Source organism: Mustela nivalis (genome assembly GCF_964662115.1).
Source record: "Mustela nivalis genome assembly, chromosome: 18".
In the NCBI taxonomy this organism is placed as follows: Eukaryota; Metazoa; Chordata; class Mammalia; order Carnivora; family Mustelidae; genus Mustela; species Mustela nivalis.
The window spans coordinates 49,172,313-49,198,762 of record NC_139037.1 but is presented as its reverse complement, the minus strand read 5'-3'; the positions used below and the strand labels follow the sequence as shown (position 1 = coordinate 49,198,762).

The 26,450-nt window shown below is 55.4% G+C and overlaps 2 protein-coding genes across 17 annotated transcripts; one reads left to right on the top strand and one right to left on the bottom strand.

The window, feature by feature from the left end:
- Positions 1-1,518: 1,518 nt before the first annotated feature.
- On the top strand, positions 1,519-20,181 carry BRSK1 (BR serine/threonine kinase 1). 2 transcript variants are annotated; one of them, XM_082709765.1, is made up of 19 exons: positions 1,519-1,989; positions 3,529-3,623; positions 3,725-3,810; positions 5,412-5,552; positions 9,287-9,403; positions 9,484-9,517; positions 9,601-9,669; positions 12,338-12,484; positions 12,881-12,912; positions 13,177-13,347; positions 13,863-13,960; positions 14,652-14,811; positions 15,022-15,082; positions 15,499-15,868; positions 16,271-16,319; positions 16,416-16,539; positions 17,182-17,380; positions 18,650-18,739; positions 19,493-20,181. In XM_082709765.1, exons 1-19 carry the CDS (start codon positions 1,854-1,856, stop codon positions 19,648-19,650), a joined length of 2,337 nt encoding a protein of 778 aa, XP_082565891.1. In that variant the 5' UTR covers positions 1,519-1,853; the 3' UTR covers positions 19,651-20,181. The 2 variants fall into 2 exon arrangements, with proteins under 2 accessions (XP_082565891.1, XP_082565892.1); XM_082709766.1 differs by lacking the exon at positions 1,519-1,989 and having other exon boundaries at positions 3,725-3,814.
- On the bottom strand, positions 17,577-25,861 carry TMEM150B (transmembrane protein 150B). 15 transcript variants are annotated; one of them, XM_082709774.1, is made up of 10 exons: positions 25,432-25,861; positions 24,991-25,033; positions 24,602-24,677; positions 24,197-24,256; positions 24,038-24,105; positions 23,651-23,820; positions 21,936-22,119; positions 20,252-20,465; positions 20,040-20,105; positions 17,577-19,603 (listed from the first exon to the last, which is right to left on the bottom strand). In XM_082709774.1, exons 3-8 carry the CDS (start codon positions 24,667-24,669, stop codon positions 20,272-20,274), a joined length of 744 nt encoding a protein of 247 aa, XP_082565900.1. In that variant the 5' UTR covers positions 24,670-24,677; positions 24,991-25,033; positions 25,432-25,861; the 3' UTR covers positions 17,577-19,603; positions 20,040-20,105; positions 20,252-20,271. The 15 variants fall into 15 exon arrangements, with proteins under 15 accessions (XP_082565900.1, XP_082565902.1, XP_082565904.1 ...); XM_082709776.1 differs by having other exon boundaries at positions 17,577-19,600; XM_082709778.1 differs by having other exon boundaries at positions 17,577-18,780.
- Positions 25,862-26,450: the final 589 nt, after the last annotated feature.

Here is a 26,450-nt window from a genome sequence, read left to right as displayed (position 1 = left end):
CTTTAGCATTGGCCTCGATTGTCAAAACATATGGTGTATTTTGCTTAACTTGCTTATCACCTGCCTATCCACTACTGGGAGAGCTCCACAGGGCAGTTGATCTGGTTTGCTGCTGTCCCCTCACCACTTGGACAATGGTACCTGCTCAGATGTCGCCCTTGGTAAAGGAGCCTAGAAGCTCTTGGGTCCACTTTATGGGGGACTCATGGATTAAAGGGGTGCCTAACACCTTTGGGTACCTCATACAGGGGAGTCCTGAATTCTGTGGAGATCTATCCGGGTACAGACCCAGGGATGTGCCCTGGCAGGGATGTAGAATTATATGGAAGCACATGTGAAGATGGAGGAGACCCTGTGTTGGACACAGAGAATATTGGGCATCTAAAAAAATACACAGGGACGTGAGAGGGTTCTGGAAGTTTCTCTGGAGGAGCATTAAGGATCCTAAATGGAGATGTGGGCCAAGATGATCTGAGAACCTGCACCGTGTTGGATTTCCCTGACGCTAGTGGGGCAGGAGGCCTGGGTGAGCAGGCTGGGAGGCCTGGGGAAGCACGTTGTTTGAGTCTTGGTTCAGCAACTCCCAAATTCTTTCCCTGGCTCTGCTTGTCACCCTCTTTCTCTGTCTCCATATTCTCCAGCATGTGCCCTGCACCTGTATGTACACTACTGTTCTTTTAAGGTCCCCCCTTGCCATAGCTCTGCCTCTCTATCTCTCTCCCTCCACCTGTCTGTTTTTCCTGCCCCTGATCCCTTTCTCTCTCTCCCACTTTTCCCTCTGACTCTCCATCCTTTTGTCTGTCTGTGCCTCACTCACCTCCACATCCTTCCCTCCCTGTTTCTGTCTCTCTGTTCTTCCCCATCTCTCTCTCCCACCTTCCTGTCTCTTTCCCCTCACCTGTGTCTCTTCACCCTGCCTTCTCTCCCCTTCCCCTTCATATCTGTGTTTCTGTACGTCTCTCTCCATCTCTCTGGCTGGCTTTTTCCCTCTTTTTCCTCCTCTGTGCCTCTCCACCACGGTATCTCTCCAGCTGGGGCCCTTCCTACGACTCTCTGCCATCTCCCAGTCTCTTCTTCCCACTCTGCTCTCCTTCTCTGCCCACCTTAGCCCGATTCTCTGCCTTGCGCCAGCGCTGTCTCTGGTTGTCTGCATCTCTCTAGCGAGCTGCCTCTTGTCCCCATCTCTATGTCACACTTCCTCTCCCTTTGTGTAGCTCCCTCTCGCCCGGTCTCTTTGCTCCGCATCTCTCTCCCTCGCCTTTCTTCCATCCTCTCCTGCATCCTCCCATCCCTCCCTGCACCCTCCCACCTCCTCTCCATCCCTCCGGCGCCCAGGCCCGCCCCCTGCCCCCGCTCCCCCTCCCCCCTCCGAAAGGGTTAACTTTGGGGAAGGGCCCGGAGTCCCCGGATGGTGATGTCAGCGTGCCGGAGAGAAAGGACGAGGTGGCGGGGGGAGGCGGAGAGGAGGAGGAGGCGGAGGAGAGAGGGCGCGTGGGGGGGCGGGGGGGACCTCGGCCTGCAGCATCCGCCGGCCCGCACCTCAGACCCCCCCGGCGGGGGGAGGCGCAGGAAGGGGGGGGCCGGCCAGGGACGGGCTGGGGAGGGGGGGCCGCGCAGCCCCCCCGGGCCATGCTGACTCCCGGGGCCTGACCCCCCCGGGCCAGCCCCCCCTCCCCCAGCTCCGCGGCCCGCCGACTGGGGGGGCCCAGCCCAGCCCCCTGGGGACCCCCGGAGAGGTGGGGGGCAGCCGGGGGGGCCGGGACGGAGCTGTCGCCGGCCCCCACCGGAGGGACGGGGCGACCTGCCGCAGGGGGGGCGGCCGGGGGGCCTGTCGGACCGGGACCAAGGGCACCATGTCGTCCGGGGCCAAGGAGGGGGGCGGGGGCTCCCCCGCCTACCATCTCCCGCACCCACACCCACACCCACCCCAGCACGCCCAATATGTGGGCCCCTATCGGCTGGAGAAGACGCTGGGCAAAGGACAGACAGGTGAGTCAGGGGAGGGGACACCTGCAATGGGGGCAGGAGAGCTGGGGGACAAGGGCCGGACTCCTGGGTATTCAAAGGGCAGGGGCTGATCGCCCAGACCCCGGGGTCCCTCACAGAGAAGAGACTTGGGGTCAAGTCTGCTGGGTCCCCAGGATGGAGGGGGCAGGAGGCTTGGACTCTGGGGGGAGGTGCTGAGGCCCAGAGGCTCCCACCTCAGGGTTGGGGAGGGTGGTTAGAAGTTGGAGGGGCTCCAGGGCCTCAGTGGGGAAGGGAGGCCGGCCTGCAGCAGGGGCTCCGCCGGCCCTGGGAGCTGAGGTCCTTGCTGCAGTACACCTCGGGATGGGGGTGCACCCTGGGCGGCCGCTTCCCTCTGCACTGCTGTTTGGCTGAGGAGGGCCCGGGCTCCCCTGGCAGGCTGTCCGGGTAACCGGCAGTGAGGCTCGGGTGGTGGGGTGTGCCGCAGTCTCCCCCTTCTCCAGCGTGCTGGCTCTGTGTGGGGAACACAAACGGCTAGGTGGAAAGGTGGATCCGAGAGTCAAATCTCCCAGGAGTGGTTGGGGAGTCAGGGGTCATCCTTTGCTGTTGCTAAACGCTGGCTCCAGCCCTGGCCTCTCTCCTGCCAGGTGGAGGGTGGGTGGGCGTGAAGCAGGAGCTGCACACCTGTGTCCGGGCGGGGTGGGCCCAGCATCTCTTGTGAAGCTGAGGGCCAGGGTGCTAGGGAAGGGGAAGGGCTCAGACCTCAAGATCCTAGTGGTAAGGTTGGGAAGGTGTCACTGACCTGAATTCCTGAGTTATGGAAGAGGAAGGGGCCATGGGTCCTGGACGCCTGGGTCAGAGGGAGGAAGGGCTGCCCCCTCCCCATCCAGGATCTGTGGCTTCGGGGCTTACTCTTGGGAAGTGGGCGCACTCTTGGGGTTTGAATGCTCCCAGCCACAGCTCCTATTAAAAGCAGATCAAAGAAGGGGATGAAAAGGTCAGGGTTTAGGAGGAGGTGGAAGAGGATGGTCTGGGAAGGGGGCAGATGTGAAAGTACATTCCTCAGGAGACATGGAGCCTCCAGAAGATTGAAGGGCAGAGAATTCAAGGAAGTGATGGGCTGAGAGAGAGAGAGAGAGGCTGAAGGCAGCAGTCAGGGAGACAACATTGTGGAGACACAGTGAGGAAAGATTGTGTGGAGACATGGACAGAAGGACAGAGAGTCCGGGTGAGAACCAGGGCGACTGCGGAGAGATGGACAATCAGAAGGGACAGAACAGGGGTATCTGGCCGGCTCAGTTAGTGAAGCACTTGGAGACTTTTGGTCACGGGGCTGTGAGTTCGAGCCCCACATGGGTGTAAAGATTACCTCCGGGGGAAAAGAAAAGAAGGGACAGCACCGAAGGTCTATGTCTATGGAAAACAGGAAGAAGAGAGCCCTCAGAGCTCGGTCAGGGCCACTGTCAAAGAGCCAGCAGGGAAAGGAGGAGGAGTCAGGGGGACTTAGGAGCTGGGAGAGGGCTCTGGGAGCACACCCCCCCATTTTCAGTCCTGCTTCCCCAGGACTGGTTAAACTCGGGGTGCACTGCATCACGGGCCAGAAGGTCGCCATCAAGATCGTGAACCGGGAGAAGCTGTCTGAGTCGGTGCTGATGAAGGTGTGTGTGCACTGGGGCAGGGCGTCCGTTTGGGGACAAGGTGGGGTAGGAGGAGGGAGGCCATGCTGACCTTCATTCCTGTGTCCCCCACTGACCCCCAGGTGGAGCGGGAGATAGCCATCCTGAAGCTCATTGAACACCCACACGTCCTCAAGCTACACGATGTCTACGAGAACAAGAAATATTTGTAGGTATTTATAGACACCCAGCCCTCATGCACCCCCCCACCCCAAGTTCCTAGGGTGGGACCTTTCTGGAAACAAGGCCTGGAGAAGCCTGGAGAAACTTAAGATCTCCTGGCTGGAGCCCCCGAAGGGCCTGTCAGCCCCTTCCCTCCTGCACAGAACACCCTCCCACACACGCATCCACAACACACACATAATCCTCCTTGTTTCCACACTGACTGGCCTGGTACTAAGGGCCAAATGTGCCCTAGCAACCTAGCAACAGGACAGCCAAGCCTCAGCCGTCTTGGTGAGGGACCAAGCCCCCCCCCCCCCAACAGCCCTGCAGGGAACACTCTCTACTAGATAACCCAGATGTCCTCAACAGGGCCGGTCTTGCTAAGGGCAGCTCCCCGCCCTGCTCATCTTTGCAGAGGCCATGGGGACTTATCAAAGCATGAGGCTCTGTGAATCCTGCTTCTTCCTAGGCCCCCTCCTCCTCCCACATAATTCTGGGTGCTATATGATGGACACCCCAACAATGGCCTTCTTAGGAGTTCCGATCCATATCTCAAAGCTGATTACCTACCCCCCAGGAAGATGGGAGTGGAGTCCAGCTGCCCAGGGTACAGACAATAGGCCTTTGTCTGGACTCTGGTGACCCAAGGGACAGCTGGGCTGGGCAGCGAGTGAGGGAACAGACCCCTGTTTCCGCCACGCAGTCCCCAGGATGAACTGACTCCAGTACCCATCAGATGCTGGGGAGGTTCCCCCAGGCAGTAAGTGGCCCAGCCCCAAGTACTCATGGGAATTGTAGTCCTCAGGCTTCCCCAGGTGTGGCGGCGGGGTGGGGCTTTGTCACCAACTGGTGGAGCTCGCTCTCCCACTCCTTCACCTAGGTAGGAATAGTGAGGGCTCATGGGAGTTTGGGCTTCACATAGGACCGTCAGCTTTCCAAAAGCTCCTAGAAATTGAGCTTTTGTTCCCAGGGCCTGATGGGAATCCGAGTTTGGGCCTCCCAGAGCCAGATGGGATTTGGAGTCTTAAGGATCCAGGTGGCTGATGGGAATTAGGAGTCTATGTCCCAGAGGCTTGTGGGAGTTGGGAGTTTTAATCCTCTCAGGCACTGATGGGACTTGTAGTCTTTCTTAAAAAAACCTCACGGTCGTCAACTTAAATTGAAGCACACTTCAATTGTTGTAGCCAGAAATTAATGAGAATTTGTGTTGTTGTTGTTGTTGTTTTTAATAACTGAGGCTTATAGGAATGAAAGGCTTGGCTTTCCAGAAGCTAATGGGAGTGGGGGAGGGGAGATGTCTTTATTTCCCAGGATCCTGTGAGAACTGAGGTGTTTCTGTCTTCTAGGCGTTATCACAGTTGTCTTACCTGCAGGAATAACTAGGAGTCCAAGTATTGATACTCCTAAAGTCGTCATGGGAGTCTCTGCTGCACAGAGCTTATGGCGGGGAGGGGGGGGGTGCGGCGCTGGGGTGGAGTACTTTGCTTCCAAAGGCCAGTGGGATGGGGGTCTTGTGCTGGGGTCCGGGGGCTTTTGAAAGAGAGTCCAGGCTCTTTGGTCCTCCACATGCCCCTTCCAGCCCTCTGCCCCCTCCACGTCCCCCAGGTACCTGGTTCTGGAGCACGTCTCTGGAGGTGAGCTGTTTGACTACCTTGTAAAGAAGGGGAGACTGACACCCAAGGAGGCCCGGAAGTTCTTCCGCCAGATAGTGTCGGCGCTGGACTTCTGCCACAGCTACTCCATCTGGTGAGGGGGCAGCTTGAGGGGAGGCCGAGATGAGCACTGCCCACAAGGCTGACTGGAAGCCAGTGTGGTGCAGCCCCAAAATAAATCTTTATCCCTTTTTAAAAATTGAGATAAAACTCACATATCATAAAATCCACCCTTTTCAAGTATACAGTTCAGGAGTTTTTAGTATAACCAGTGTTGCGCATCACTGCTATGTAATTTTAGAACATTCTCCTCACCCCCAAAATCATCACCTCGTACACGAAGCAGTCACCCCTACAGCCTCTGACCACCTCTGTCTCTATGGGCTTGCCTATTCTGGACGTCTCATGTAAACAGAATCATACTGTATGTGGCTGCCTGTGTCTGGCTTCTTTCTTTCTTTCCTTTTTTTTTTTTTTTTTTAAGATTTTATTTATTTATTTGACAGAGAGAGATCACAAGTAGGCAGAGAGGCAGGCAGAGAGAGAGAGAGGAGGAAGCAGGCTCCCTGCTGAGCAGAGAGCCCCATGCGAGGCTCGATCCCAGGACCCTGGGATCACGACCTGAGCCGAAGACAGAGGCTCTAACCCACTGAGCCACCCAGGGGCCCCTGTGTCTAGCTTCTTTAACTCAGCAAAAGGTTTTCAGGGTTCCTCCTTGTCATAATGTGTATCAGTACTTCCTTTCCGTGGCTGAATAGTACTCCATCGTGTGGCTGTGCCATACCTCCTTTATCCGTTCCCCAGTGGATAGACACTTTATTGTTTCTCTTTTTTGGTTCTTGTAAACAATACGGATCTGGGAACAATCAAGTACAAGTTTTGATGTGTACCTGTGTTTTCAATTCTCGGGTGCATCCCTGGGGCTGGAATTGTCAGGTCATATGGGGACTCTGCTTAGCCTTTTGAGCAAGTGGCAGACTGTTTTCCAAAGTGGCGGTACCCTTCACCATCCCCACCAGCAGTCCACGAGGGTTCCAATCTCTATATGTCCTTGCCAACACTTGTTATCATTTGACTTTTTTGATTATAGCCATCCTAGTAGGTATGAAGTGGTATCTTGTTGTGGTTTTGATTTGCATTTCTATGATGACTAATGTTGTAGAACATCTTTTCATGTGCTTATTGGCCATTTGTTTTATCTTCCTTGGAAAAATGTCTCTTCGGGTCCTTTGCCCGTTTTTTTTTTTTTTAAAGATTTTATTTTTTTATTTGACAGAGAGAGTTCACAAGTAGGCAGAGAGGCAGGCAGAGAGAGAGAGGAGGAAGCAGGCTCCCTGTGGAGCAGAGAGCCTGATGCAGGACTCGATCCCAGGACCCTGAGATCATGACCTGAGCCGAAGGCAGTGGCTTAAACCACTGAGCCACCCAGGCGCCCCTCTTTGCCCATTTTTTATTGTTGTCTTTTTGATATTGAGTTCTAAGAGTTTTTTTTTTTTTAAAGATTTTATTTATTTATTTGAAAGACGGAGATCACAAGTAGGCAGAGAGGCAGGCAGAGAGAGAGAGAGAGGGAAGCAGGCTTCCTGCGGAGCAGGGAGCCCGATGCGGGGCTCGATCCCAGGACCCTGAGATCATGACCCGAGCCAAAGGCAGCAGCCCAAACCACTGAGCCACCCAGGCGCCCCTAAGAGTTCTTTATTCTAGGAACGAGAGATAGCTCTAGGAATAACTCCTAAGAGATTCCCCCCCCCCCCCCCAAGACATTATTTATTTGTCAGAGAGAGAGTACAAGCATGGGGAGCAGCAGGCAGGGGGAGAAGCAGGCTCCCTGCTAAACAATGCAGGACTCCATCCCTGGACACCAGGATCATGACCTGTGTTGAAGGCAGATGCTTAATCAGCTGAGCCTCTCAGGCATCCCTCCTAAGAATTCTTTATTCTAAGAGCAAATCTTTTTTTTTTTTTCTTTTTTTAATTATTGCTTGGGGGTTTTTTTGCTTTTTTGTTTTGTTTTTAAGATTTTATTTATTTATTTGACGGAGAGAGAGAGATCACAAGTAGGCAGAGAGGCAGGCAGAGAGAGAGGAGGAAGCAGGCTCCCCGCTGAGCAGAGAGCCAGATATGGGGCTCAATCCCAGGACCCTAAGATCATGACCTGAGCCAAAGGCAGAGGCTTAACCCACTGAGGCACCCAGGTGCCCCTAAGAGCAAATCTTTTATTAACTGTATATTTTTCAAGTATTTTCTTCCAGTTTGTGACATACTTCTAAGTTTGAATTTTTTTAATTCTTTTTTTTTTTTTAAGATTTTATTTATTTATTTGAGAGAGGGAGCATGAGAGGAGAGAGGTCAGTGGGAGAAGCAGACATTGGGAGACCAACGTTGGACTCAATCTGGGACTCCAGGATCATGACCTGAGCCAAAGACAGTCGCCCAACCAACTGAGCCACAAGGCACCCCCTTTTATTTTTTAATTTTTTCAAAGTTTTTTATTTAGCTAAGTGATCTCTACGCCCAACATCAGGCTCAAACTTATGACCCTGAGATCAAGAGTCACAGATTCAGGGTACCTGGGTGGATCAGTTGGTTAAGTGTCTGACTTTGGCTCAGGTCATGAAATTGTGGTGCTGGACTTGAGCTCCGCATGGAGTCTGCACCCAGCGGGACATCTGCTTGTCCCTCCACTCCCCCAACTTGTGCTCCCTCTCTGTCTTCTCTGTCAAATAAATAAAATTTCTCAAAAAAAAAAAAAAGTCGTATGCTCTCCCAATTGAGCCAGCCAGGCACTCCACTTTTGTTTTTATAACAATGTTTGGTGAAAAGCAAGTTTTACATTGCGATAAATTCAAGTTTGTCATATTTTTTCCTTACCGTTTGTCTTTTCTGCCTTATCTATATAAATCTTTGTCCCTAAGGCTTCCTCCTACATTTTCTTCTGAAAGTTATATAGTTTTAGCTCTTGTATTCTGGTCTGGGATACATTTCAAATTAATATTTGTCTGTGATGTGAGTCAAGGGTTGAGGTTCCGTTTTTTGGCATGTGACTGTCCATATGGAAAGATCGTCCTTTCCTCACGGAATGGCCTTCAGCTCATCTTTCACCCGCATTTGTTTGCGCTCCTTCCCTCCCTGGGGTGGGGACTGGAGCTGGGGTGGGTGTGGGGGTGGAGGGGCTCAGAGGTGGGGATAAAGCTTGGTGATGGGAAGGCTGCCCATTTAAACTGTCAACACAGCCCTATTGGCAAGACCCAGTCAAAACCCTGACGTTACAAGCGCCGACCTCTAGGGGGCAATAGTCAACATATTTAACAACAAGTATGACCCAGTTACTGACCACGTCGGACAGAAGCTAGAATCCTCAGGCCCCACTGCACCCCCAGACATCAACCCTTAAAACTTGAGGGGTTTCCCTCCAGGGACCAGTGACTGGCTTGGGGTGACCATATTCTTTTTATTATTCAGTATGGAAGTATTTCAGTATTTCAATATTGAATAGCTCAACATTAGCCCTCTTTGCTCAGAATATCTCACGTGGTAGATATGCAAATATTTGTGGATAAAATGATACACGGTCCTGGGTACCCTACGAAATAATCCAGTGGAGGAAGGAGAGAGTGTGTCTAGGTAGAGAAGAGAGAAGATTTGCCCTGAGTTGAAACAGGTGGGGCTGGGGGATGGGTACATGGGGCTTTCTCATGTTCTTCTCACTGCTTGGAGCACGTTTGGAATTGCCCATAATGGTTTTCAGAAGTGCCTCTGAGAGACAGCAAATGGGGCCTCGGCCTCCAGGAGGAGGGCAGAGGCCTGAGCCCCACCTGCCTGTCTCAGCCACAGAGACCTGAAGCCCGAGAACCTGCTTTTGGATGAGAAAAACAACATCCGCATCGCAGACTTTGGCATGGCGTCCCTGCAGGTGGGGGACAGCCTCCTGGAGACCAGCTGTGGGTGAGTGGGGGCCTGGCCTCCGTCGTTCCAGGGAGGGGGCGAGAAGCCGGCCAGAGGCTCACACCGCCTCTCTCCCGCAGGTCCCCCCACTATGCGTGTCCAGAGGTGATTAAGGTAAGTGAGCGGGTGGAGAGGAGGGAGGCGTGGGGAGAGCATGGTGGAGAGACCCTGTCATGGCCAGGCCTGTTCCTTTCCAGGGGGAGAAGTATGATGGCCGCCGGGCGGACATGTGGAGCTGTGGAGTCATCCTCTTTGCCTTGCTTGTGGTAAGGTGCCCCTCACCTCTCCTGTCCCACTTTCTAGAACAGCCCTGCCTGGTGGGAGCACAAAACATTAAGCAAGTTCCATCTTTCCCCTCAGGCATTGTCTTCCAAATATTTAACTGGTATCAGGAAGGTGAGAGGCAGGAACCAGCAGACCAAGACCCTGGAGCACCCTTGCCCCACCCTTGCTGTGTGCCCAGAGCTAACCATGGAGTCAGAGCACTGTGAGCTAGTCCAGGGTGTCCCCGAAATGGACAGGGTAGCCAGGAGCCCTTGGACGGCTTGGGACAGTGACTGTTCTAGGGAGCTTGTTGCAATATGGTAATAACGAATATAATCAGAGCAGACCTGTGAGCCTGGCTCTGCCCCCGGGTCTTTGCGCCTGCTTTTCTCTGTCTAGAACACTCTTCTGTCCTGACCTGTCCTGTTGCTCATCCAGTTCACAACTAGACTTCTCTTCGCTCCCATTCTCCCCGCCCCCCCCCCCATGAGGTCAGACCCTCTAGGGGAGGTTCTGTCCTTCCTGGCGACTCTCAGAGTTGCCATCATGTGCTGAGTTGTGAGCTCCTTGTGCGGTGTCCCCTTCTACACCATCAGCTCCCAGAAGTCAGGGCTTTTGTCTCTGTGGGTTTTATTCTGTCGGCTCGCTGTGACCTGAGCTGGCACGTAGTCGGCCCCGTCAACACGCGTGGCGTGAGTAAATGGAAGGTTTACTCTGTGCCAGGCACTGTTCCAAGCACATCATCTCGCACACTTCACTCAAAAACCCCAGAGACGAGAAGTGACTGGCTCACAGGCACTCTGCTGCACGGCGGCAGGGCTGGGATCAGTGTGTGGTCTCTCATCCAGGAGCCTAGATGACACTGAGGGAACCGAGGCTCAACAGGAGCGCCTGGGACTCACAGCTTCCCCAGGGAAGATGGGGGACGCCCGAGAGGTGGGCTCAAACAGTCCAGGCCTCCACCCTTCTGCAGCTGGTGATTCTGGAGCCTGTCCAGCTGAGTTCAAACCCCGGCTCCACCACTGTGACCAAGCCGGTCGCTCTCCCTCTCCAGGCCCATTTCCTCGCCTGCCCAGGGCCAGTAATTAGGGTACCAGGAGTCACAAGAATGTGATTCCCTAGAATGTTCCCTGTCAGCCTTTTGAGCGGCGCCCCATTACTAGTAGTTACTGTTATTATTACAGCTGACTCTCATAATCGACACATTCCATGTTTGAGAAGCTGCACACTCATTGGGGTTCACATATAGCCTCCCATGCTTGGTGTTTCCGAGGTCATTCCCAGATGTGCGCAGAGCAGAGAAAAAGCTGAGTCCCTATCACACGTGTCCCAGCTGAAGAGGCACAAAGCGACCCTCTGCTTCCCTGCCCCACGCCCGGTTTCAGTCCATCTTGTAAACAAGTGTGTTTTCTGTGGTCTAGGGAGTGCCACAGTTTTTGCTTTTTTGCACTGTTTGCTGGTGATTTTAAATGCTTGCGCCCAGAGTACCGCCGTGTGTTCCTGAGGGCAGGCGGGGTGTTTGGTGTTGCCGAGAAAATTCCTGTGCTCGTTGAGCGTCTCTCCGGCGTGAGTTAGAACGCTGTTGGCCATGCACGCCGTGGGAACAGATCAGCTGCTCATGAGAGGGTGTCTGCCTTAGCTTGGGCTCCTATAAGAGACACACAGGGCGGCGTGAACAACACACTTCTCACTGTTCTGGGGGCTGAGAAGTGGAGGTTCAGGGGCAAGGCCAACAGCAAACACATGGCCACACTGAATGAGACAGATAAGCGGAGTCTCATCCAGGCTTCGAGGCCCCAGACCAGCATTGTGGGGCGCCCCTCCCCCTGCTCCCCCACGCCCTGCCTCCTCAGTCCAGAGGCCTCTGACACCAGGGGTAACACCTGGAAAAGCCCTCAGAGTCATGCTGTTACCCCTGCAAGTTTTTGCCCAGCATCATCTCCTCTGAGGCCCCTCCCCCCTGACTCCCTGCTCCCCCTCCAGCTACCTGCTCACTCTGCTTGTCTCATCTCTCGGACTCCTGCCTGTCTCATCCTATGTGTCCCTTTATTGTTTGCTCTCCCCACTACTCATTCATCAACCGCTGTTTGTTAATCCGTGTGTGCCAGGCACCACTGGAGACAAAGCTCCATGGGGCCAGTGACCTGGTGTTGTCCCCTGCTCCATCCCTCGTGGTTCAGATCAGAACCTAGGGGACAGCAGGGGTGCCTGCTTCATGACGAGGCTGCTGAAGTTCCTTCCGTCACTGGGGTCTCACAGTCTAGGGTGTGAGCTGTAGGAGGGCGAGGGCTGGTTTTGTCCAGTACAAGATCCCTGACCCAAAGTGGATGCTCCCCTTCGGTTGAACCAGTGCGTGAGGATTACCCCTCCTGAAACCAGTCTGGGGAGAAACCTGTTTCTCAGATACACCCTCCAAGCTGCAACCGCAGCCTCTTAAGGCCAGGGGCCTGGCTTGTCTGTTGCCAAACCCCTCCTTGCTGTGGGCCTGGAGGCTGTGGGCCAGTTGCTGGACCGCTCTATGCCTCAGTTTCCCCATCTGTAAAGTGAGATGGTCCTAGTCCCCCGTCTGCCAGTGCTTGTGGTAAGGACCACACGGGCGTTGTGTCAAGCGCTTAGGCTCTTGCTGAGACACCCTAAGCTCTGTGTGAGGGGCCTGTTATTTCTCCACAGGGGGCTCTGCCCTTTGATGATGACAATCTCCGCCAGCTGCTGGAGAAGGTGAAACGGGGCGTCTTCCACATGCCCCACTTCATCCCTCCAGACTGCCAGAGCCTCCTGAGAGGGATGATCGAAGTAGAGCCTGAGAAAAGACTCAGTGTGAGTTGGGGGAAGCGGTGGGTCATGAGGACAGAACCCCTAGAGGGACCATGAGAATGGACTTCCAGGAATTGCCTGTCAGTCCTGGGGGCGATGGCTGGGGGCGGGGGAGGGGGAGGTCACTGGATGAGCAGCAGCCCAGGGTCTGCAAATCGCACCCTCCAAACTGGGCAGGTCCTCCACAGGGGAAGGGGTGCCACTGTGCACACAGGCAATGTCCCAGGCCTGTGGTCACAGGTCGTGGTGCCCAGTCACCACTAGGGGAAGACCTAAGCTGTCATCCTGCCCCTGGGAGAGGAGGGGCACCTTTACGGAACCCCAGAGCCACCCCATCAACTTTCCTTGCGGCCCACTGTGTTCACACGACCTCATTTCTGCCTCTCTCCCTCCGCACAGCTGGAGCAAATTCAGAAACACCCCTGGTACCTGTGAGTATGGGACAACTAAGCACCTGGCTCCCTGGGGCAGAAAGGGAGGGGGCCCAAATATCAAGGGTCCCCAGCGGGAGAAGCTGCTGGAGGGTGGGATACCAAGGTTGCTCAATGAGGAGGAGCTAGAGACTCTGATTTTTGGGTCCCAGGGGAGGACACAGGCGCAGCAGGGGCTGAGAGCCAGCAATCCTGGGTTTCCAAGGGAGGAGCAGGTTGGGGCCCGGACGCCCGGTACCCTGTAACGTTTCTCCCCCTCCCCAGGGGTGGGAAACACGAGCCCGACCCTTGCCTGGAGCCAGCCCCAGGCCGCCGGGTGGCCATGCGGAGCCTGCCATCGAACGGAGAGCTGGACCCCGACGTCCTGGAGAGCATGGCTTCGCTGGGCTGCTTCAGGGACCGCGAGCGGCTGCACCGCGAGCTCCGCAGCGAGGAGTAAGACCCCCTGCTTCAGGGACGCACACCAGCTGGCTGACGTCCAGCCAGCCGGCCTCTGTGCCCCAACCAGCCAGAGGAAGGCGCGCCCGGGCCTCGCGCACGCGCAGACTCCGTGGGGCGTGGCGCCCGGCCGCTAGAGGGGGCGTGGCTTAGAGTTCCCACGTGGAGCTGTTCCCAGAGCAACCAGGAGGGGGCGGCAGGACACGGGGCAGCGTGGGGAGACTAGATGCTGCAAAGTACCGGTAGGTGGTGAGGCCCACGTGGTGTCCCACAGAGTGCTTGCAAATAGCAAGTGCTCGATTATTCGGAACTGTCACGACTGAGTCAAGTAAGGGTCCGATGTGCACTGACACAAAGTCTCACCGTGTCCATGCCTAGGAAGAGGGAAGCATGGGCGCAGATACCAGTGTACCAGGCTCCTAAGAGCCACAGCTACAGGGAGGGGGTGAGACCTCTGGAGTCCAACTCCTGACCCCAGGCCTCTCCCACCCCCTCCCTCCCTTCCCCATCAGGGAGAACCAAGAAAAGATGATATATTACCTGCTTCTGGATCGGAAGGAGCGGTATCCCAGCTGTGAGGACCAGGACCTGCCTCCCCGGAATGATGTCGGTGAGAAGGCAGGGCTGGGGGTCCAGACCCCAGACTCTGTAGTGGGGGGGAAGGGGCTGCAGGCCTTAGGATTTTGCTTTTGTTTTGTTCAAGATTTTATTTGAGAGAGAGATTTTATTTTTTTATTTTTAAAGTGGGTAAACCTCTGTTTTTTAAAGATTTTATTTATTTGAGAGAGAGAGCATGAGAGGGGGTAGGGTCAGAGAAGAAGCAGACTCCCTGTTGAGCAGGGAGCCTGATGTGGGACTTGATACTGGGACTCCAGGATCATGACCTGAGCTGAAGGCAGTCACTTAACCAACTGAGCCACCCAGGCACCCCCCCTTTTCTTTAAGTGGGTAAACCTCTGTTTTCTTAAAGATTTTATCTATTTATTTATTATTATTTATTTGAGAGAGAGAGAGAGAGCACCAGTAGAGTGAGGGGCAGAGGGAGAAGCAGGTTCCCCGCTGAGCAGGGAGCCCAATGCGGGACTCGATCCCAGGACCCTAAGATCATGACCTGAGCCGAAGGCAGAACTTCAACCAACTGAGCCACCCAGGCGCCCCTAGCTTCCGGGTTTAGGCTCCCTGACCCACTCTGTGAACTTGTCAAAAGTCTCCTCTCTGCACCTCCGTTTCCCACCTCTGCGAGTGCCATGTACAGCTGGGTGAAGATGGCTTCTGACTGGCTTGAAACTCTCCGCCCTCAGACCCCCCTCGGAAACGTGTGGATTCCCCCATGCTGAGCCGACACGGGAAGCGTCGGCCAGAGCGGAAGTCCATGGAAGTTCTGAGCATCACGGATGCTGGGGGCGGTGGCTCCCCAGTTCCCACCCGCCGGGCTCTGGAGATGGCCCAGCACAGTCAGAGGTGAGAGCCCCTGGCCCTCCCGCGGGTCCACAACTCTGGGTGGGTTGGGAGGGGGTTCATGGTCTATCCCCAGCTCCACCTCAGGGGCCCCTCTCAGGGCCTCAAATCCCCATCGCAAAGGTGTGTGGAAGGGAAAGGACATCTGAGCCTTGAGAAACCCACACACCTGATCTAAAAACAAAACAAAACAAAAATCTCTCCTGGAAACAGATCCCGTAGTGTCAGTGGAGCCTCCACCGGTCTGTCCTCCAGCCCTCTCAGCAGCCCACGGGTAAGCCCCGATTCATTAAGAAGGGGTAAAGGGGTGAACACTGGACCGGAAACTACAATTCCCAAGAAGTCTTGAGGCATTGCCTCTTTGTCTCTAAAGGGCCCCCAATCCCGTTTTAGAGCATTGCACATTTCCACCTCCGATAGGATCCGGTTTTTAGTGTTTCAAGGGTTCCTTTATGCGCTTAACAAAAGCTAATTGAGCGCCTACTGTGTACCAGTCACTGTGCTACAGCAGTGAGCATGATAGAAAAAGTCCCTATCCCCTAAAAAAAGGGGGGGGTGGAGGCGGGTGGGTAATAATTGGACTACAAGTTCCAGCATGCATCGGGACCCATCTCTGTGAGTATGGGCCTATGGGGTTCCTAAAGGCTCCTGGGAGTTGTCCGCCATCTCACTCGTTTCCCCTCTTCACAGAGTCCTGTCTTTTCCTTCTCACCGGAGCCCGGGGCCGGAGATGAGGCTCGGGGCGGGGGCTCCCCGACTTCCAAAACGCAGACGCTGCCTTCTCGCGGCCCCAGGGGTGGGGGTGCCGGGGAGCAGCCTCCGCCCCCCAGTGCCCGCTCCACACCTCTGCCTGGCCCCCCAGGCTCCCCGCGCTCCTCTGGGGGCACCCCCTTGCATTCGCCCCTGCACACGCCCCGGGCCAGCCCCACTGGGACGCCAGGAACAACGCCACCCCCAAGCCCTGGCGGTGGCGTCGGGGGAGCCGCCTGGAGGAGTCGTCTCAACTCCATCCGCAACAGTTTCCTGGGTTCCCCTCGCTTTCACCGGCGCAAGATGCAGGGTACGGGGTCCCCCAGGGTGCAAGGGCTGGGGGCCTAGATTTCCGTGTCGTGTGAGAAGATGGGACTGGGAATAGAAATTTAGGTGTTGGGGACAGGGGGTGGGGCTTTCAGCGCTGGAGGAAGGAGGAGCCTCTCTGAAGGACACCTCCATTCAATGCCTTGGCTCATCTTATCATTGGCTCATGGCGAGCAAGTTCCACCCTCGGAGGGCGTGGTCTACCTGGAGTGGGCTGGCATCCCCAGCAGGACCACCAGGTAGCATGCCAAGTGGGCTTTAGCTACTGGGAGGTGAATGGGCACTGGGATCTGGAACCTCTAGTTGGAGGGGACTACTGGCCCACGTGCTGGACCCAGGGTAATGGGCAAGTGTTGATCATACTCTCCCCTCCATCGCACGCCAGTCCCCACTGCGGAGGAGATGTCCAGCTTGACGCCAGAGTCCTCTCCAGAGTAAGTCTGACAGGGAAGGGAAGCCAGAGGTTGGAGGGAGGGATTTATTCTCTGAGCCTGCTCCTGACCCACCTCCAACCCTCCCCTTTCACTCAGGTTGGCAAAACGCTCCTGGTTTGGAAACTTCATCTCCTTGGACAAAGAAGAACAAATATTCCTTGTGCTGAAGGACAAACCCCTCAGCAGCATCAAAGCGGACATCGTCCATGCCTTCCTGTCGGTGAGGGGCCTGGGTCTTCCTGTGTCCTGGCCAGCACAAGACTACAAATCCCAGCATCCCCTGGAGTCCACCTCCACTCTGGCCTGACTTCCTCCTGAGGCTCATGGGATCTGTAGTTTTCCGTTCAGAGTTGGGTTGGGTCACTATAGGGGCAGGGAGGTGGAGAGGTTTACTGGACCCTGGGGCCTGGAGGTGGTGCAAAGTACACCTCCCTAGCGTATTAGTGAGTTGCCATTCCCTGACCACCAGGTCTGAGATTAGCAGACAGAATCGCTTTTTCCCCAGGGACCTCTGGGTTTTTGCTGCAGGAGCTAGTGGGACTTACAGGTTCTGACACAGATGTGGCAATGCTCACAGAGGCAGAGAAGTTTGCGTCATGTAATTCTGGAGGCTGATGCTGACTCCTAGATGTGACAGGCCCTGTTACCAGCCTTTCCTCTGATTCCCTTTATAGTGGGACAAGAAAACTACAAGTCCTAGCAGGCAATGGGGCCTCCCAATGGCTTTCCTGTTATTCTTTTCCCCGTAGTGGCTGATGGAACTTGTAGTTCCTTGGGCAGAGGTCTTTGTGGGGTTGGCTATCCAGTCCCTGGAATCAGGTCACTGGAATCACCCCCTCCTTTTGTCCCCTGCCTGTCTCAGATCCCCAGCCTGAGTCACAGTGTGCTGTCACAGACCAGCTTCAGGGCCGAGTACAAGGCCAGTGGCGGCCCATCTGTCTTCCAGAAGCCCGTCCGATTCCAGGTGGACATCAGCTCCTCAGAGGGCCCAGAGCCTTCCCCACGACGGGATGGCAGTGGCAGTGGTGGCATCTACTCGGTCACCTTTACGCTCATCTCCGGTAAGCTTCCCTTGGCGAGACACTGCCTCTACCCTTTGTGTGGGATGCTCAAGACAGCTGAGCTGCGAGAGTGGCCCTGGAGGGCAGCAGGAGGGAGGAGGAGATGGTGCTCAGCTAGCGCTGACCCTATGAGCCCCCTCCTCATTCAGATCTCTGCATTCTGTCCTTCCCCCTTCTCTCATTAACATTTCATGGATTTTTTTTTTTTAAGATTTTATTTATTTGGAAGAAAAACAGGTTACAAGTCAGGGGGAGGAGCAAAGGGAGAAGCAGACTCCCCACTGCGCAAAAGCTCAATGCAGGGCTTGATCTCAGGACCCTGGGATCATGACCTGAGCCAAAGGCAGACACTTAGTGGACTGAGTCACCCAGGTGCCCCTTCATGGACATTTATGATGTTTCACGTGCTTTACGTGCATTGTTACATTGACGCTTCCCAGAGGACTTTGAGGTATTAGTGCTCACCCACTTTACAGAAGAGAAAACAGAGTCCTGTTGAAGCAAATTGACTTGACACAGTCCCACTGCACACTGAGGAAGCTGGGCTCAACCTAGCCCTGCTGACCTTGAAGTGCAGAGCTGACTGTACAGCCGAAGGGCAGATGGGGCTCTCTGCCATCCCGTGTCATTCCCGCACCCAGAGCAGACAGCACCAGGTGATCACGGCACTTCTTCCTGCTGGGCTCAGCGGCAGCCTCAGAAACTACAGTCAGCCATGACCGATCAGGAGTTGGCACCAGAGATGGGAGCCACAGAAATGTCTTGCTGCCAGTCCAGCAAGTTCCTGAGCCATGATAGTGAGTCCGAATAACAAGAGACACTTCTGTCTGCTACCTTTGTTAGCAGTCTTAAATGTCACAGTGACCAGCCTGCCACAATGTTAGCCCTAAGATGAAATAAGTTGCATTTTTCCCCCTTTCCTTTATTTTTTTTTTTATTTTTTTTTCCCCCTTTCCTTTAAAGGCTAATATGCAGGACTTCCTCGATTTTAAGATTTTTTTTTTAACTTCCTGTTTATTTTTCTTATATTCCTGTCTCTTCGGGGCCTCAGCTAGAAACTAACACGATAAATAGAAAGCCACATCCATCATTATTTTAACTCCAATCTTTCTTAGTCCCATTTGCAAATTGCGGGTTTATAATACCTAGTCCCAACACAGGGCCGGAAATTGAGCCCAAGAGGAGGCAAGTCCTTTGCTGGTTTCCACAGGGTGGAAGGGCCTTTTCTGTCTCTGTCCCCAAGTCAGCCCATCTCCGTATCTCTTCCAGGTCCCAGCCGTCGGTTCAAGCGAGTGGTGGAGACCATCCAGGCACAGCTGCTGAGCACTCACGACCAGCCCTCCGTGCAGGCCCTGGCAGGTGGGCGGCAGGGGTCCGAAGCCATGTGGCCCTCCTTTATCCTGTGGGCCAGAGGGGCGACCTGCTGAGCAAGGGCTCCAGGGCTTTGGTCCATGGGCAAGGATCACAGATTCTCAGAGAGGCTGGGGCCTGAGCTCCAGGCCAGGGCACGGGCCATCCTGGCCTGAGAAGCCCTTGTGGCCAGGGAAGGCACCTCCAGGGACCCCCAGAGGGTGCCTAGTCTCTGTGTGGGGTTGTGGAACTTCCTGCTAATGAGGGTTCTGGAACAGTGTTCTGGAGAAGGGCAAGCAGTCCTCCGGGTTTGTTCGGATCCCCCAAACAACCCCCTGTAAGGCTCCCCTGTGCCCTGTCACTAAGGAGCATTCCCCTAACAACCAGGGTAGCAGAAGGAGACCTTTGGCTGTGATCTGGGGACTTGAATGTGATCTGCTGCTGTGACAAGCTGTCCCTTAGCGAATAATCTCATAGCCAGAGTCTGTGACAATGCCCCTGGAGTCAGAACTCTGGGTCTCACTGGGACTAACTTGGCCCGGTTTCCAAAGCCACGAGAGTTGGAGGGGTCCAGGATATATGACCTGCTGTCCGTGACCTTGCTGGCTCTGGTTGCAAATGGGTATCCTCCTGGCAGCCGTCCCCACAGGCTTCCAGCCCCAGGATGGAGGCCCTTGGCCTCACCACGATGTTGCCGGAACATATTCCTTGGGGTTCGGCAGCCTCGAGGTTCGTGATGCTGCACTGCTTCCTCCTCCACAGATGAGAAGAACGGGGCCCAGACTCGGCCTGCTGGCACCCCACCAAGAAGCCTACAGCCCCAAGCCGGCCGCCCAGACCCAGAGCTGACCAGCTCTCCCCGCCGAGGCCCTGCTAAGGACAAGAAGCTCCTGGCTACCAACGGGACTCCTCTGCCCTAACCCCAGGGGGCCGGGGAAGGAGGGGAGCCCCCTCCACCCCTCTTCCCTGCCCCCCAACTGTGAATCTGTAAATAGGGCCCATGGAGTATGTAGGGAGGGGAGAGACAACAAACCCGGCCTTGCCCTGCAGGGATGGGGCTCAGGGGGCCGTGCCCAATGGGGGGTGGTTCTAGGGGGGACTGAGGGCGGGGGAGCTGTTTCTATTTTATTTATTGATTAATTTATTATTTTATTTATTGATCAATCTCTCTGCGGGGTGGGGTGGGGGAGGGACGGGGGCTGGTTGGGGTGGCTTAGCAGATCCGGACAGGGAAGGCCATCTGTCCTTGTGTCCCCAACTCCTCCTTCCCAGGCCCCCCCTTCCCCGGTTCTCCCCCTTCCCTCACAACCTTCTGTACGGATTTGCTCTCCGGAAGGAATTCTGGTTTCGCGTGACCCTGCCTGCGTCCGTGTCTCTGATTCCGCCGGCGGCAAAAAAAAAAAAAAAAAAAAAAATTAATAATAATAATAATAAATAGCCTTGAGCAGGGATGGCTGGCTGGCCTTGACCTCTCACTTCCTGGGTGGCCCTGATGGCAGCACGGAGGGAGGGGGCCCAGACCTCATCACCCGGGCTACTGTTCACAGGTGAATCTGCAGGGAGGTGGGGGAGGCTGGCGGGGAGCTGAGGTGGCCTGGCTGGAGGTGTAGGGTGCAGCCGTCCAGGCAGGAAAAGTCCACAGCAAACAGGCCGAAGAGTGCAAACAGCAGCATGGCGATGGCCCACTCGCAGGCGGCAGAGGCTGAGCGCAGCGGCCAGAAGTGGAGGATCATCACTTTACAGCAAGGTCAAGGGCCACACGCAGCAGGAAGGATCCCGGAGCCCAGCCAGGTCACCAGGACCAGGCGCCCTCTCACGACGCAGCTGCCTCGCCCTGGCCAGAATGGCGTCTGGTAGGCCACCCACCTCTGCGGCTGCCCTCCTCCCTGGCTGACTGTTTCCCACATGTTTGTCCTGCTCAGACTCGCCCTCCAGGTGCCCCCTGAAATCCTTTTCACCTGTGAACCCACACTCACTCCAAGCTCAAGCTAGCAGAGAGGCCCTCTGCTTTCTGAGATCCCTCCCTGCAACACCCTTCCTGCTTCTCGGCCAAGCCAGCGCCCACTCCCTCCTAGATCAGTTCAGACACTATTTCATTCATCCAAGGATTTTTAGGCAGCCCATAAGGTGACATCACCCCTGATCCCATGAATCCTAGAGCAAAGGAGAGGTGAGAGCACCTACACAAGGGGGTTACCCCCAGAATTGGCTTTGGTCCTCCCCCACTCTTATGCTTCCCACGGCTCTCTGTTGCCCCCAGGAAGAAACCAGTCTCCCTGTAGGCTCTTCTGAGCACCAGCAGCCTTCTGGCTTTCCCTCCGTTCTCCCCAAGGAGGAGATGGGTCCCTAACGCTACGTTTATAGCCTCTCCTCTCTCAGGGCACTTTGCCAGTAACAACCATTATTACGATCAAAACAACTCCGTTTGACAGATACAGAAACTGAAGCACAGTGATTTGAGTCACCCAGAGGCACATTAGGTTGGCAAAGAGCATCTGGGCTCCCGTGACTCAACTGGGTTGGGTAGGATCTTCAGCCAGTGCCAGGCATGCTGGTGAATGGTTAACGACCAGCCCTGATTCGCAGCCTTGGCTAGTTTCTGGCTGTGAACACTCCCATCAAGGCCAGCCAGAGCCTCTAACAGGACAGAACCGGACAAGGAGCGGGGAGGACATGCGGACTGTTCTCCAGAGCCTGCACAAGCTGCCTCCCTGCCATCCACCGCCAGCGCCACCGCTGGACTCTGCGACACGTCTTGGCCAAGAGACTCCCCCTCTCCGAACCTCAGTTTCCGGTCTTCAACATGATGCCCGGCGCAGGGCAGGTAGTGCCTGCCGCCGCTGGCTTGCCATCCTCCCAGTATTTCTTGGCGGCTCACTGCACTGGTCACTGAGCTAAGCACCTCATGTGCATTACTCCCTTCATTCCTTCCAGTTCCGGGGGCAGCCCTGTTATCATCCACACTGGAGAGCTGCAGGAGCTGAGACACTGAGTCCAGCCTGTGGAGTCCTTCCCCCACCAACACCCGGCTAGCATGCAGGGGAGGTGGACTTCAGCCCAGGGTGCCCTTCCCCAAGGCTGACACTTCCCGGGATACTACCATCCCCAGAAGACTGAGGCCGAGAACAGACTGCATGGAGATGAACCACCCCAGTGGAGGACCGCCCCCCACCCCAACCCCTGCCACCGGCCCCAGGAAGGATACTGGTCACCAAGAGGATGCTGCAGAGGCTGCAGAGGCCCAGACGGAGTGGCCCGATCCAGGGGGCCCCGGGCTGGGGCAATCTCCTCATGTACCAGACAAGAATAAGCTGCAACCAAAAGTAGGAGTTGCCCAGGAATAAGGCAAAGAAGGCCCCGACCAGGTGCATGTGCAGCTGGTTCTTTTGCTGCAAAGAAAAGGGACAAGAATTGAAAGGAAGGTAGATACACACAGGTGGGGGGTGAGGGGCAGGGACATGAGAGCAGACTGGTGCGGCCTCACTCTGGAATACGGGGCCTGGCACATTGTAGGTGCTCAGGAAATATTAATGCAATAAAATCTCTTGTTCTCAGCTGGGGTGGTGGAGGGCTGATATTGTCACCCAGGGGCTGAAAAATTGGTTTTGGAAGTTCTTAAAGATTGCAATGGTTTGTGGCTTGCAGATACATAGTGTATGTCATTTAATATTTTCTAAATCATAAAAGTTTAATGAGGGGAAGCGATGACCAGCAGGAAATGTCTTTAGAAAGCTCCTTATGGGAGCAATATAACAATTTTAAGAAGAGGGGCGCCTGGGTGACTCAGCCGGTTGGTTGACTGTCTGCCTTCAGCTGAGATCATGGTCTCAGGGTCCCGGGATGAACTCCTGCATCAGGCTCCCCGCTCAGCAGGGAGTCTGCTTCTCCTTCTATCCCTCCCCCTTGCTCATGATCTCGCTCTCAAAAAGACAAAAATCTTTTAAAAAAAAATTTTTTTAAGAAGTTAAAGTTGATGGGGCGCCTGGGTGGCTCAGTGGGTTAAGCCGCTGCCTTCGGCTCAGGTCATGATCTCAGGGTCCTGGGATCGAGTCCCGCATCGGGCTCTCTGCTCGGCAGGGAGCCTGCTTTCTCCTCTCTCTCTCTCTGCCTGCCTCTCTGCCTACTTGTAATCTCTGTCAAATAAATAAATAAAATCTTAAAAATAAAAAAAAAAGTTAAAGTTGAGGAGCCCAGGAATAAACGATGGGTGATGAGGAACGATGAGTTATGGGGAATTTTTCTTAGCAAGCGGAAGGCAGTCTCTTAGCCCGTAGTACTTTCATCAGGAGCAGTTAGGAGTCAGAGGCGCCACGGAAAAATTAAATATCAATATACAATCATCAATAGACTCTCTCCTATCATTGTCCCTTCTTTTGTTCTATAAATATCTACTGAACCTCAAGGTGAGCAATGTGAGTTCTAGAGTCTGAATCTGGGTTCATTTCTGACCACCACGAACCAGCTGATTAATACAAAAACAAAAACAAAAAATAAAAAAGCCCTCTGTTGGATTTGACTGAAAGGGTCTGTCTAGAGATGGATGAAAACCTACACAGGGTAAAGCCTAGCGCCCCGCACGGAGTGAACGCTCCATCTAAGTGGTGAGAATGAGCGGCTCTGAGTAATTTCATTATTAAAAGGGCAAAGGGGTAAGGGACGGCAGTAAATTGCCCCAGTCTTCTGGGGTTCCGTGAATAATTACACCAAGGCCTCCCACGGGGGCCTCCATTCAGACCTCAGACCGCAGAGGAGCTCACCTCCCTCCCCGGCCCAAGGACCGCATGAGAAGCACAAGTCCCAGAAGGCCGTGCGCGGACAAGCCCCCACAATGAGAAGCCAGAGGCCCCGGGGGGTGCTGGGAGCTGTAGTCTCGGGCTCATCGGCGTGCCTGGCTGCGCTCACGAGCCGACGCCTTCTCACCTGGAAGTTGCCCACCACGGAGGTGCCCAGGGCACACAGGAGCCCCGTCCACAGGATCAGCCGGTTAAACCATTTTCTGACTCCCCAGTCCCGGAGCTGGTGGTAACGGATAATGCAGATCCAGGCGGCTGGGAGGAGAGGGAAGTGGGCCGGCAAGCCGGGCCTGGACTCTTGGGGAGGGGGTGCGGAGAGACTGGGCGTCTAGGGGTTGGGGCCTAACTCTTACATCTGGAGGAGAGGTGGGGGCTTGGATCCCTGGGGCCGGGGGCCCCCTTGGCCAGGGTGGGGTAGGAGTAGGGGTGGAGGTAGGGGTGAAGGTAGGGGTGGGGTAGCGGTGAAGATGGGGGTAGGGTTCTCCCCTGAACAGGAAGGACTGAGGATATTTACCCATAGCAGCTCCCATGTTGAGCAGCTGGCTGAAGATGCAGCTCTGAGGGGGGTAAGACCCACAGAGGCTGGGAGAAAGGAAGGATCATCCTGTGGCTCCTCGGAGCCAGGCCACCTCTTCTCCCTCGGAACCCCCTGCCCCGCCAGCACCATAACTACCTGATGTAGGGGAAACCTTCCGTGAGGTTCACAGACCTGTTGGTCACCGCAAGGGCAAAACTGAAGTACAGGAGACATCAAAGTGGTTTTTAACGACAGCTTTTCCTTTTGTTACCCACAGAAACAAGGACTTCTAACTCCCCCCCACTTCAGACCCAGGAGTCCAGAACCCCAATCCCTCCTCCATCAGACCCAGGAGTCCAAGCCCCCAGTCCCTCCTCCATCAGACCCAGGAGTCCAAGCCCCCAGTCCCTCCTCCCTCAGACCCAGGAGTCCAGAACCCCAATCCCTCCTCCATCAGACCCAGGAGTCCAGGCCCCCAGTCCCTCCTTCATCAGACCCAGAAGTTCAGAACCTCAGTCCCTCCTCCAGCAGACCCGGGGTTCTCCTGCTTCTAACACTCACATGCTCCAGACTCCAGTGATAGCGGAAAAGGCCAGGAAAGCGGGCAGCACAGACAGGTAACCCCACATGCTGGGCTCTGCAGGGGAAGGAGAGGGACCACGAACCTTTCTCTCTCTCTCTCTCTCTCAGGTGAGGAATCTGCCCTATGGGTCCAGGTGCCTCTGAAGGTGGCCTCCCAGCTCTGAGCCCCTCCAGCTCTGAGGCTCCCGTTGGCTCCCAGGGCAGAAACAGTGGATGAGGCTCTGGTCTGCTGAGACCAGCTCTCTGCCTGCGGCGCTCTCCATCCTGTAACAGCTGTCTTCCCATCCTGACCTCCCTGTTGGCTGGCCTCCCTCACCCAGCTTCAGAGCCTCTCCCAGATAGCCTCTGGGCTTCCCCAGAATGCTCACCTGTCCAAACTTTCTTCTCGCTTTCCCGGTCCTGGGCCCGCGGCTGTGGGAGAGGTTGGAAAAGGAGAGGGGACGTGGGGTAGGGCTTGGGCGGTGTCGTGGCAGAACCAAAGTCCAAGCTGCCGAGCAGTCTGACCGCCCCACTGCCCGACCGTCCGACCATCCGACCCGCCACTGTGTTCGGGACCTAACCCTGCACCACCACTTCCCCTCTCAGAAACTAGTAGGGAGCACCTTACTTAGCTTCAAGGGGCCCCCAACTTCCTTCCTTCAGCTTTAAAAGTTCAATGTCCAAGTGCCCAGCCCGTGTCCTCCCCAGAACCCAGAATCTGAGCCTCTAGCTCTCTTCACCCTTCCTTCCTTGGGGACCCAGAAGTCCAGTCCCTTCTAGAATTCCTGCATTTGGTTCTAGCCCCTGGGGTCCAGCCTCCTAGCTCTTACCTTCTTTGGGGCCCCAGAATCTAGGCCCACAGGTCAGACTCCTTCCTGGGTGCAGTTTGTGTCCTTAGGCTGTTGGGGATGGGCCCGCAGTGACCCTGCCTCCTCCCCTCAGTTGCCTTCCCCTCTCCCTTCCTCTGGGCCATCTCCTGGAATTCCCCAGTGGGCAAGCTCAGGGTGGGAAGGGAGGCCTTGGTGTCGAAATTGCCATCCGATGAAGCTTCCGCCAAAAGCAATTGCTTCCTCTGCCCTGATCATATTTTTCTGTATGTCACATAGCAACCCTCATCTTGCCGGTTTCCTCCCCTCTTGGTAATCAGACATTTGGGCCCCAGCCTCCTCCAGCTTCCCCTGGACCCAGGAGCCCAGGCCCCCACCCCCTCCTCCCTCAGACCCAGGAGTCCAGGACCCCAGTCCCTCCTCCCTCAGACCTAGAAGTTCCAGCTCCCTTCTCCCTCAGCAGCCCACCTCTTTTTTTTTTTTTTCAATTTGTGGTAAAATTCAGAAAACAAAAGTGAACAGTGGCATTTGGTACAGTGCCAGGGTTGTGCAACTATCACGTTATTTATCTCCAGAACTTTCTCCTCACCCCTAAAGAAACCCTGTACCCACCAAGTGTAGGCACTCCCCATTCGCTCCTGACCCCAGCCCCTGGCCACCTCCAGACTGCTTTCTGTCTCCGTGGATTTATTAATTCTGGATGTTTCACCCACGCTGAGTCTCGTCCAGTGTTGTAACACACACCAGCACTTCAGCCCCTCCCCGGGCCGGAGAGAATTCCACTGACCCTATGTCTTTGGGGACTCAGACATCTGAACCCACCTTTTCTCCCTGTGATCCTGCGTTTCCACGGCCGCAGCAGTGAGGACTTGAGGCTGTCGGCTTCATCTAGAGTGCAGATGAGACCGTGCAGGCGCAGACACACAGACATGGCACAGCCAACCAGCAACGGAGGCCAGGGTGTCACCCCTGCCCACAGTGGCTTCCCAGGCTGGAAGGCAGCCAGTCTTGGACCCCGAAAA